This window comes from Ahaetulla prasina, chromosome 2 (genome assembly GCF_028640845.1).
Source record: "Ahaetulla prasina isolate Xishuangbanna chromosome 2, ASM2864084v1, whole genome shotgun sequence".
NCBI classification, from domain to species: Eukaryota; Metazoa; Chordata; class Lepidosauria; order Squamata; family Colubridae; genus Ahaetulla; species Ahaetulla prasina.
Window position 1 is genome coordinate 129,079,761 of NC_080540.1, and position 12,516 is coordinate 129,092,276.

Genomic DNA, 12,516 nt, shown 5'->3' on the forward strand with positions numbered 1-12,516 from the left:
CTTCCTATTCAACATTGACTCATCTGACAGTTTGGGGTTTGGTATTATCAGTGTGCTGATGATACCAATTATATCTTTTGATCCCAGGCTGGCAAAGTGAGATCTACAACATTCTCTCCCAGGGTCTAGAGGCTATACTGGTTTGGAGGGGGAGGAACCATCTCTGACTCAATCCTATCAAGACTGACTGGCTATGGGTGATTGAACCACCTTGATTTGAGGATGTTCCACGTTAAACTTAGGAAATCCCTTTCATAGCTTCATCTGATGTGCCCATCGTGCCCTCTCCTAGATTGAGAGGTCCTTACTCTTGCCCTCGTCACCTCATGGCCTGACTACTATATTATTCTCTGCCCTTGAAAACTGACTGGAAGCTTCAGCTGGTCCAAAATGCAGCAGCATGATCAGTGATGGACACTTTTCTGCCCTGCTCTGCAAGCTGCATTGATTATCAGGTTGTTTCCAGGTGCTATTCAAGGTGCTGGTCATTATCTATAAAACTCTACCTGACTTAGGGCCTAACTATTGGAAGGACCACCTATCTCCCCTTTAAATCCTCTGGTATAATTGGCACACCTATGGTTCCTTTGATTAAATAATGCCATCTGTTGGGACCACAGAAACACACCTTCTTTGCCATAGCACCAGCATCTGGTGTATGTTTCCTGCAACATTATCCTGGAACATGTATATTTGCCTTCATTCGTAATGAACTCTGTTACTTTTATTGCTTGAAATGAAAATAAAACTAGTTGCAACTGATTTTATCCGAGTCTGCTGAGTCAAAGTCTGTTGCATTATGAGTTAGATTCCTTTGTGTGCATGGATGTGTGTGAATGTGTAGATTTTCTCTCTGTGGATGTCTAAACAGTTATCATTTAGTGACTGCCTTGCTTAGCAATCATTCACAGTTACAACAGTGATGAAAAAATAACTAAAACTAATTTTAGCACCTATCATTGCATTTATGACCTTTGCAAATCGACAAAGCAAAGGACAGTTTTGTAAAGTCATCAGTTTTAATTTCACTTAATAACTGCTTCCCTTAATGATTGAGTTACCAGATCCAATTGTGGGAATCAAATGATTTGAAATGTCATATCAATACCTACTGGAAAATGCTATGGTGGAAGAACATGTGAAAGAAACCATGCTAACTTGGAGTAAAAACTTTGGATACAGTATCGATTTAGACAATTGGCAGGAATTGTGGGAGAGAAATAGAAAATTGACTTTAGCCACCACATATAAAGAAAACCTATGGGTGGCATCTCCTACCCACAAGATTAGCAAAAACCTCTCACCAATGTGTTGGAAGTGTAAGGCAACAGTAGGAACTTTTTATCATATATGGTGGGAATGCCCAAAAGCTAGAGATTTTTGGCATCAGATAAAATGATGGCTGAAAGAGATATTAATTCATAACATAGATTTAAAGCCAGAACTTTTTCTATTGGGTATTACAAAGGATAAATATAATAAAGGAACAATATATTTAATGTTGCATATACTAACAGCAGCAAGATTGGTCTTCGCGCAGAATTGGAAAAGTAAAGAGATCTCCCCCGAAGAAGAGATACTAAATAAGATACTGACTTGTGCTGAAATGGACAGGCTGACTTTAGTACTCAAAGACAAGGGTGAAACGGAATATTATGAAATCTGGAATAAAATGTATCAATGGTTGGAGAGGAGGAGGAAAGTCGGGATAAAAGAATATTGATAAATTGAGAGTTTGAAAATTTTTATGCTAGTATTCTGTGAGAGATAGGAATGGTATTAGTATTGAAGTAATCTTCACAGCCGAAAGAATTTATGTGTTTGAAATATGATAGACTGTACATACTTATATATCGAAGATGAATTGTATTTGTTGTAAGGTAAAACTCGATGGAAATGTTTAAACCAGAAAAATTACACCATGTCCAATGTTTTTAATTGTATATTTAATAAAAAACTTTTAAAAAAATAAAGATGAAGGTCCCATTCACCCCTGAATACCTGCATGGAAGAGTCCCTGAAAGAGAAAGAGGTCTGGATCATTTGAGTCTCCTGGCCAAATAATGGAACATACCACAGAGTTATTTCTCATTTGCATATTTATTTGATGCCACTGGAATCACATCTACTTTATTGAATCTTCTGTAAATCTATTGCAGCTGGTTAAAAGTAACAGATTATGTCTCCGATAAAAATCTACCTGTCTTTCAACCTGGAGTCAAGGTAAGAATAGTTTAAATTAAGTTTTATGAATTACTGTAGAAGACTGGAAAGAACTGTATATATGTGTCTAATTGCTTAAAATGCACTTCTTTTGTTCTTCAAATATCAATTTAAAACATTTCTGGTGTGCCCTATCTGAAAAGAGAGAGTAGTTTCTGTTTTGGAAGTAGTTGTGGCAAAAACAGTCCCTTCCCCATTTCCACCCCAACCTACAGTAAAAACTGTTTACGTAAGTCCAAGTGCTAATGGGATTTTTATTACTAGGGATAACATCATCTTTGCTGGGAATCATATTTTAGCCCAACTATTAAGAATAGTTTTAAAAATACCTCATCATACTTCCCTTACCTCTATGGTTGCATTTTATTCTGCTCTTGTTTTTGCATATTTTAATGTTTTAACGGACATTGCAGAACTGCTCGGTCTCCGTGCCCCTGTTAAGAAGTCCCTTTCTCTTTTGTACCGTCCTCCCTGCTCCCAACAACTAATTGAGATTGAAATATCTGCTTGTGAATTTTTTTGCATGGCTATTCTTATGTGTTCCATAATTAGTGTGTGAGGGCATTGTGGCCTTGAAAGGCAGGTTAAAACTCCTGAGGATAATAAGGCTATTGTACTCTGATCCCTAAATCCAGGTTTGTATGGAGCCTAGTGCTGAGGTAAGTGCTCTCAAAAAAAGTCAAGAAGCAATTTGAACGCCACCACTAACTTTCATTTCCCTTAATTGTTTGCAGCTAAAAGACAAGGAAAGGCAAGTGATCAAGGAGCGTTTCAAGGTAATATGCTTGCAAAGGTTTTGCTGCTTTTTCCCTCTGAACTGCTTGCCTTTGTGCGTTGCTTACTGTTCCGTTCTAGATGCTGTACTTTTCTTAATACAATCTTTTCTGTGGGAAAGGGTTTCAATGATGGCCTGGAGGAGCTGTGTAAAATCCAGAAGGCGTGGGCCATCCCTGACACAGAGCAGAGGGACAATATTCGGCACGCCCAGAAAACCATTGTGGAAGAGACATATGCCACCTTCCTTAACAGGTGCCTCTTTGTCTGTTTCAGGAGAGTTCTGACACGTGGGCAAGGCTTGGCAGAATGCCATTTCCTGATCCTATCCCTGAAACCATCTCTGGTGTCCCTTGCCCTTAAGAGAATCAGAACGTTGTGTGTATGAAGTTATAACATTGTCCCCAATACTTACAAAACACAGAGCTTGTGTTTTTTTATTGTCCATATGGCACACTAGGCTTTGCATTGCATAGATTGGCTGGATAGAGTAGCTGACTGAACTTTACAGCATGTGAAGTGCTGCTGTTTATGATTCCAGCCATTCTTTCTCCTTCTCCCACTTTATGGGCTGTTTTTGACCTGTTCTAAGTCAGTATTATATACCTATTGAGCCTGTTGAACCCTCACTGAAGTAATGTTAGGGGATGCTCCTTACATTTTTCTAAACAATATTCTTTGTTTCTCCAGATGTCTTCTGATATCTGAGTATGATGGTTTTGAGCACTTGAAGTCTGATGCTCAAGAATTAAGGCGGCTATTGATTTCAGTCAGCCTTCCCCCTGCCCTCAGAATTCAATTCCTATAATATCATTTGGCCATACTATCTGAAGACTGTTTTGGAAGGAAACAGGATAGGAAAAATGGGTGGTATTCTGTTAACTAATGAGGAAACGAGGGGCAATTGGAGAATGAAGAAGGTTGTTCTTGCTTACACAGTATTATCTTTGCTTTTTGCCTGACAGGTATGGTAGTGTACCCTTTACCAAGAATCCTGAAAAATACATTAAATACAGAGTTGAGCAAGTGGGTGAGATGATTGAAAAGCTCTTTGACACATCAGCCTGATCTGCTCGTCAGCACATTGGTGATTTCTTAGTCTTCTTTTATTGTGAAAGCCATGGATTAAATTTGTATTTATCAAATGTATAAACTTCTAAGAACATGATGTGTGGTTTGTATGTCCTCTTTGAAGATTATAAGAGGACTTAATTCCTTCAGGTGCATGTGTCTTTCTTTTTGTCTCTCATTTTTAACTTACAGACATGCTCTAAAGCTTTTCTCATTTCTGATTCAGATGTTCTAGTTCAAGAAGGAAAAACCAAGAAACACTTAGTAACAACTTCTTACATTTTGTGACATATGTATCTACCATACATATGGAAAGGAAGGAGAGGGAGGAACTCCGTGTTTTTTTTGCCATGCTTAAAGATGCAAAAAAGAGATGGATTTTGTTGAAGGTAAATAAGAAAAAAAGAAGGGGGAAATGGGTTTCCATCTGCTTATAGGGGCTGTTACAAAAATGCCTCTGCATCCTTTGGGTACCAGGCAGTTGTAAAAATTTAAATATCTATCCCATCACTGGAGTAAGAAATGAAAGTCAACTTAGTTTGGTTAGCTACATACATGTTTTTAACTATACATTTATTTAAAACAAGATTTGAAAATTTATCTACAAACTTTCTTGTAGCTTGTGGGAAATTTCTTGACAGTAACTAGCACATTACTGGAAAGTGTGTGACTTGTATATCATTGAAATGGACAATTGATGAGGCTGCTGTCTGTTTTCTTGCAAATGCTTCATTACCCAAACTAACATCATCAGTTAGATTTTCTCTGAGCTGCTCCTTGCTCATGTGAAGGTTTTATATGGCCTGGACTCAAGATACATGATTGCTCATACCACTAAGTGCTTATAAAAATAACTGAAACTCTGAATGATGCTGTAATCATGCCATAAACTGGAACCAACAGCTGTAAATAGTAATTTGTATTATTATATATTTTAGTATCTTTATAGGGAAGCTATATGTGTATCTGCTTTGATTGAAACTCCTTGACTCAAAGAATAAGAGATAATAAAGAGAGTCAATAGTACTCCTTTTAAAGTTCTCCATTCCCAGATGTTCCAGAGATTCAAAACTAAATGTTATACGTTAGGTTATTTAAAAACATTCATTGAAGAGATAAAATGTTTCCTAGTTATTTCCTATAATGTTGAGCTTTCTCATTGAAAATGGAAATATATCTTCAAGAGGCAAGCTCGTATAAGTATGGGGAATGTATAGAATCATGCTGGACTATGAAAGCCTGCTTTTAGAAGAACAATTCAGACAATTGATTTCTCCAAATGGCATCAATGAATGCTACTCAGATTGAAGGGGATTTTTAACAGTAAAGTGGTTTTGTATCTTGAATTTAAGTAAAGCATGTAATTTTTTTTTAATTTTCTACACGGCACTCAGAAGGCCCAAATGGTACAAACCCATTGAAGCATTTGTCCTGCATTGTGACATGAGTCTCACTTGATGATAAGCTCCCCAAACTGTAATTGGACTGTTTTAGATACCCAGAATTTTCTCACAAAATATGGTTAAAAAACCATCTGGACTTGCTCTGAGTATCTCCACTTCTTGCAGATTTATCCTGGCATTCAAATGCTGTATGCATAGTTATATGTAGGGTCATTTCCAGAGAGGGGTAGAGATTATTCCCAGATCAAAGTAGGTCAGTCACTGAACACATGGTGCCATCATCTGATACTTTACCATTCTGATAAATCATAAATATTCTTGGTCAAATGGTTTTTGTTTTCTTTTGTTTCTTGAGAAACCCCCACTGTCATAGTAGCAGGCGTTGCTGCAGAAGTGTCTGTGTTACATGTTCTGTGGCTAGATTTGCTAAGGGGGCCAAATAGATTACAGCATAAGGAGTTTTGTTGATTGTTCAACATCACTCATATTACTGAAGGTGCATGAAGACTAATTGGTTGAAATGTTTCTGTGTTAATCTATTGTCAAGGAAAAGCAAGTTCTGATTGGCTGCAGGCTCAGAAACAAGTAAGCAGTCCATTCACTTCTAAGATCCAGGGATGGTGCAGATCCCAAGTAGCATTCACTCATGTCAATTCCAGTTGGAAAAGAGTTTTATTATAAAAGCTTTTGCTACAAAAGGAATACTACCTAACACTTTCTAATTTACGTTTAATGTAATTATCCCCTGTCTATCATTCCTATAGGGTATTTCAATCTTCTAAGACCTCTTCTATTTATTTCTAGTCTAACTTCTTTTTTATAACTATTTCTCTGGCATTCTAAGTTTGAACACCTGATATTTCTAGTTTTTATCGTCTGTCTATAGTTCACTAATATTGTTACTTCATTTTATTAGTTTCAGCTGTACTATAATTCTGTTTATTGTGGTCCCAATCTACCAATTCATTCTCCTTATTCCTTCCGCTTTCTTCTTTCAAGCTGTTTTCCATCAGTTCTTTTTCTGTTTTCTGATGCTTTGAAATGTAACCCCACTTCTCTGTGTTCTAGCAACCCAACCACATAGTGCCCTGATGAAAGAGATACATTTCTCTTAAATGGAACAACTTAAAAAAAGCCAAGGAAAAAAGGAGGGAAAAAGAATAAAATGGATGGAATTCCTCCATGCCCATCCCCTCACAACCCCCATATAATATCCCAATATCTTTACAATTTACTTTTAAAAATAGAACAGTGGAATGAAGCCCTACTTCATCTGGTCATGTCTTATAAGTAAGACAACCCAATGCTCAGGGGTCAAATATATTCATGTAATAGATGCACCACCAAAATCCAGTGACAAAATGAGCAAACTTCATCAGAATGATTAATTTTCAATCCTCCAGCTGTGTGTGTGTGCACGCACGCGCGCACACGCGAATACACACAACAAAACTAAACCTATGTCTCTTCTGCCTGGTTCTCAATAGGGGCCATATTAAGGATGAATATGGGAGTGAGAAGCATCTGGAATTAAAAAGTTTGAAGAAAGTTTGTGATTCCTGAAGATGGTAGGACAATGATTTTGTATTTGGGCACTTCAATAGCTGTGCCCATAACATCCAGTTCCTGTGCTGGGTAGCCTGAGCGTGTGCAGTCAGGAAAGATAAATTCAAGTTCAACAAAAAAGTGGATGAAGGAAGGAGGAAGAGGGACATAAATTACATTTAAGATGGGCCCTTAGGCCCATGGGCCCATAAGAACTGCCAGTATGTTTTCCTGGTTTCTCATTGTCATATAGATGTTTTTATCTTTCTGCTTTTGCTTGTTAAGAATATTCAAACCAATTAAGCATTATTGGGTAAAATGAATTTTATAGCTGCAGTGGTGCATTTATCAAAACAAAGAAAATCATGTCTATCTATCCCAAGATGAAAAATAAAGCAACAAGCCAAGGCATTGTGCAATGATAGAGCTGTGCAACACTTGGGATTTGAAGGTAGAAATGTGTGCGATTAGGACTGTATGGGAATACCAACAGAGCATCTGCCTGCAACTCCTTAAAGTAACAGGCTTTTTTCTTGAGCCCATGCAGTTGTTATTCTATAGTGTGTTCTCAAGAATAGACACATTTGCGGTAAGAAGTTATAGATTCTGTGTACTTGCCACTGTGTGCCATAAGGAATCCCAACTTTGTCAAAGTCATGGACTGCAGCTAAAACCTAAAATTTTCCTGTCCAATAAACTCTGTGGGTGTATATGTATGTATGTGTATCTACACACAGATGCAAACACAAATATTCATACAATTGCATGCGCTTCAGCTTCTATAGCTGCTGCAGATACTGTTTTCTTATTTTGAATCTTGTTAACTTGCCACAAAGACACAGTGCATTTGAGATAAGAAGGGAGGAAGCAAAGCTGTATGGAAATGAGACGAGAGATATAATTGAAAAAAAAGAGAAAAGGAAGATATTAGAAAAAGATATAAATTAACCAGTCAGGCAACCCAAGAAGCAACTGGAAAACTGGCCAGGAGCCATTTCTATATGTAGTTCTTTGCACTTGGTGGTAATGTCTTGGTTTTCAAGAACTTCTTGTATTCTCATCAATTAATGTACATGGACTCATGATTCAGGTAATTATATGGGAAGAGAACCGCATCACTTTGTTGGATAAAAGAAGTCATAGCATAGCAAATGAGAGGCATTGTCGTGTCCCACTCCTCCGCTGACGGCCGGGTCAGGGAAATCCGAATCAGGCGTGCCTCTGCAGCTCTGCCAAAGTCCTAGCAAAGTCCTCAAGGCAGGCAGGAGACCAGAAAGTGACTTCAGCAAGCTATGTTCGACTTTGCCTGACTCAGAGAATGCCAGAAAGCAGATCCTTTATATAGGCCATGGGGTATGGCTCCATGACTCAGCACTTATCCAGGCCTGCCCCTCCCTTCCTTCTGACGCCGCCGCCTATCAATTCTTCTGAAGCAAGGGTCACTCCAGTCGGCAGCTGTTGGTAATTGACCTCCCTCAGGCTCACATGCTGTGGGGGAGGGGGAGGGGTCTAGTTGCTCCGTTTGCCTGGGCATGGAGCCAGGGCTGGGGCCGGGAGGTGCTTCCTCCTCCTCAGCCTGTCTGGGCATGGAGCCAGGGCTGGGGCCGGGAGGCATACTAGGACATTCCTCAGTGTTCGGAAGCAGATAAGAAGGCCCCGGCTGCGGTGAGAGCGGGCAAGACACAACAGGCATGGGTCATTCAGGTTACTTCAGGGTTGCAAAAGGAACTTCTCCTTTGAGTTTATTTGAACTTTGAAGGCTAACAACTGAAAATAATGTTTAAAGCTACCAATAATTATGAATCAGTAAAAGGTTGGCTCTAAGTTGTGGGGAATTAATCGAATGACTATGTTTTTATTTAAAAGAAAAAAAGTCCAAATGGACAAGATTCCACAAGCAAAAATACACTCTAAGTGCACTGGTACACAATAATTGTTTCTTTTTAAAACCATGAAACGTGCAGCTATTGGCACTTGGAAATGGCAAATGGAAATGGCAAATCCCTACAGGGATTGAAATCACTGCAATTTCATATTCCTCCTGTACTGATGACACTTTGTAACAATGTGTGCCAGTATAGGCCAGGCTGCGGTTTATTTTTTCATAAACACAACTTGATATTTTGGAAAAAATATGTCAGTGTAATACCTCACACATGGAAGAAGTTCTGCTATAGATACTACTGAATAATTTGGGTGGCAAATCCAAGATGATCAAGTTACAGCCCAAAACAGAAACTGTAGAACATTTTGGCCAGCCCACTGTATGTGACATCAGGGGTGAAGTGCTCCCAGTTCGGACTGGATCAGGTGATCCAGTAGCTATGGGGGCAGGTAGTTTGGAGAACCAGTAGCAAAAAACCCTGTCTCCGCCCCCCCTCCCCCGCCCATGCCCCCCCAATCGCCCAGTCCCCACTTGCCTACTTGCTGCTTCTTTTGGGCTCGCTAAGCCTTGCTTCCGCTGCTGTTGCATTAGCAGTTGCATTAGCTAGCAACTGAATCTGCCTGCCTGCAATCCATCTCATCGGTGAGCAACTCAATCTGCCTGCCTTCAATTGGGTAAGTAACTGGGGGGGGGGGAGCTTTACAAAAATAGTTAATTGGGTTTTTTTAAGGAGTTTTATTATTATTTTTTTAGACAAAAATTTAAAGTTAAGGAAGTTTTAAATTTAGCTGCTTTTATCTAAAAATATAAATAAAATAAAATAATAAAATAAAAAGTATTTTGTGCAGCTTTCTGAGATTTGGTGTGTTTCTGTAGTGTTTCACTCTAACTACACAAACACAAAATCTCACAAAGCTGTATGTGGCATTGTGTGTGTGTGTGTGTGTGTGTGTGAGTCGTGTGTGTGTAAAGTGTGAGTTGATTTTTGGGCTTTTTGTGGCTTGTGTGAGGTTCCTGCTTGTTGCAGGGGCCATTTTGGATGAGGTGCAGCTGCTTTTACTTTGTGTGTGAGTCAGTTGTGTTGTGTGTGTGTAAAGTGTGAAAGTTGGTTTTTGGTACCCCTTATTGTTTTGTGTATTTTGTTTATTATTTTTATTATTTTATTGGCCACGCCAACTCAGTCACCTGACCACCAAGCCACACCCACCAATTAAGCCATGCCCACAGAACTGGTAGGGAAAATTTTTAGATTTCGCCCCATGTGACATTCTGTTCTTTTCTATCTTAGGGTTTGGGTTAGGTCTCCATGAATACAGAAAGCAAAGGGGCATTACTAACAGAATTGGAGCACATGGATATGTTTTGGAGGGCACTGACTTTTCAAGCCTGCTTTATCTCCGTTTCCTGGAGAAATACATGGGAAAATCCCATGGGGGGGGCAACTGGTTTAGAGTTAGGGTTAGGTCTTCATGATTTCAGACAGCAAAATGGATGTTGCCAATGGATTTGCTTAGGAGAGTGCTGACTTTTTGAGCCTGCTTTTTTTACGTTTCCTGGTAAAATACATGGAAAAAGTCCCTTGGGGGGGTGGCAAATTCATGTAGGGTTAGGGTTTAGTCTCTGTGAATTTGGAGACTGAAATGGACATAGCCAATGTATTCGGAGTATATCCAAATACCTTAGGAAGGCCCTGATTTTTTGATCCTGCCTTATCTACATGTACTGGAAAAATATATTGGAAAATCCCATTGGCAGGCAAATCCACTTAGGGTTAGGGTTAGGGTTAGGTCTCCATGGATTCAGATAGCAAAATGGATATCGCCAATGAATTCGAAGTGCATGGGTATGCTTAGGAAAGCAAGGACTTTTCAAGCCTGCTTCATTTACATTTCCTGGTAAAATACATGAGAAAAATCCCATGGGGGAGTGCAAATTGGCTTAGGGTTAGGGTTAAGTCTCCATGAATTTGGACAGTAAGATGGATATTGCCAATGAATTCACTGCATGGCTATGCTTAGGAGGGCACTGCCTCATCTACATTGGTAAAATACATGGGAAAATCTTGGGGAGCAAATCCAGTTAGGGTTAGGTCTCCATGAATTTGGACAGCAAAAGTGATATCACCAATGGATTTGGAGGGCATAGATATGCTTAGGAGGGCATTGACTTTTTAAGCCTGCCTTATCTATGATTCCTGGTAAAATATCGTACATGGGAAAATTCTCCCATTTTCAGTTTCTTGGAAACACTTCATCTTTGCTCCTTAATGAGAATGTCCTGTCTCTTCTTGTCTCATTATCTTTATTCCTATTTGTAAATGTGATGCTGTAGGACCAGCTGACACATTTCGTACTTGTCTTTGCTGTGCTCAACAAAGAATGACTGAAAGCTGAAGTAAAAATAAATTCTGATGAATAGAACTTCTATAGAGACAATCATGTTAAGTCCTCTGTGACATGTCAAACCCAATTTACCGACACAGACAATTATGCTAAAGTCAACAAGTGAGTGCAATAAATTAACATCTATATAGACCTTGCAGATAATTGAGATATAATACACAGTAGTTCCAGCTTTCAACCTGTATGCGCAGCCTGCACTGGCTTCCTGTGGTCTTTCGGGTGCGCTTTAAGATTTTGGTTACCACCTTTAAAGCGCTCCATGGCTTAGAGCCCGGGTACTTACGGGACCGCCTGCTGTTACCTTATGTCTCCCACCGACCCGTACGCTCACACAGAGAGGGCCTTTTCAGGGTGCTGTCCGCCAAACAATGTTGGCTGGCGGCCCCCAGGGGTAGGGCCTTCTCTGTTGGAGCTCCTACGCTTTGGAACGAACTTCCCCCTGGTTTACGTCAAGTGCCTGATCTTTGGACTTTTCGCCGTGAGCTGAAAACGCACCTATTTATTCAAGCGGGACTGGCTTAAAAGTTTTATTAAATTTTTAATTGGGGCTATTTATGAATTTTAGGGTCTTAAATTGTTTTAAATTTCGGCCATTCCTGTAATATGCTTGGTTTTAGTTTTGTTTTAATGTGTATATTGTGGGGTTTTTTTACTATTTGGCTGTACACCGCCCTGAGTCCTTCGGGAGAAGGGCGGTATAAAAATCTAATAAAATAAATAAAATAAATAAATACAATCTCTAGCTTTATGCTTTGCTCTATATTTATTCCAGCTAACTCCTTGAATCATAGCTTTGAATATTCTTCTTTTGGACACCTGTTCAAATTGTATGCCCAGAATCCCTTTATTGATTCATTATTTGAGTCAATAAACATTACCCCTGGTATTCTTTTTTTCTCTTTCTTCTAATATATTGGCACTGACCTTTTATTTTAAAAAGACAGGTGGAAAGAGGACAAAACTGAATATAGTGCATTGAAGTTCATCCAACTATAATTTAGAATCCAGAACAATTGAAATAGATATGTAGTGTTGTCTGTTATTTTCAAATATGATAATATAAACTGCCCAAGCAGTTTACTCTGGGCACAAAGTAGTGCTTGGATCCTTGAAGCAAAATGATCAAACCCTCTATTTTGGACAGCTAGTTTTATATTATTATTTTTTTAAGTTTCTTGTTTGGCATGAAGTTTCTCTATGGGAAAAAGAAAGG

At 39.0% G+C, this 12,516-nt stretch overlaps 1 protein-coding gene across 10 annotated transcripts in view; it reads left to right on the forward strand.

Annotated features, from left to right (window-relative positions):
* The window catches only part of EXOC7 (exocyst complex component 7), a 54,663-nt gene extending 42,679 nt beyond the window's left edge, over positions 1-11,984 (forward strand). For 6 of the 10 annotated variants that reach the window (XM_058167308.1, XM_058167313.1, XM_058167316.1 and 3 more), the window contains 4 exons: positions 2,160-2,223; positions 2,958-2,999; positions 3,119-3,252; positions 3,963-4,165. In XM_058167308.1, coding sequence (XP_058023291.1) covers positions 2,160-2,223; positions 2,958-2,999; positions 3,119-3,252; positions 3,963-4,065 — 343 coding nt within the window. In that variant the 3' untranslated portion in view covers positions 4,066-4,165. The other 4 variants (XM_058167318.1, XM_058167312.1, XM_058167311.1 and 1 more) reach the window with 3 other exon arrangements.
* The last annotated feature ends 532 nt before the right edge of the window (positions 11,985-12,516 follow it).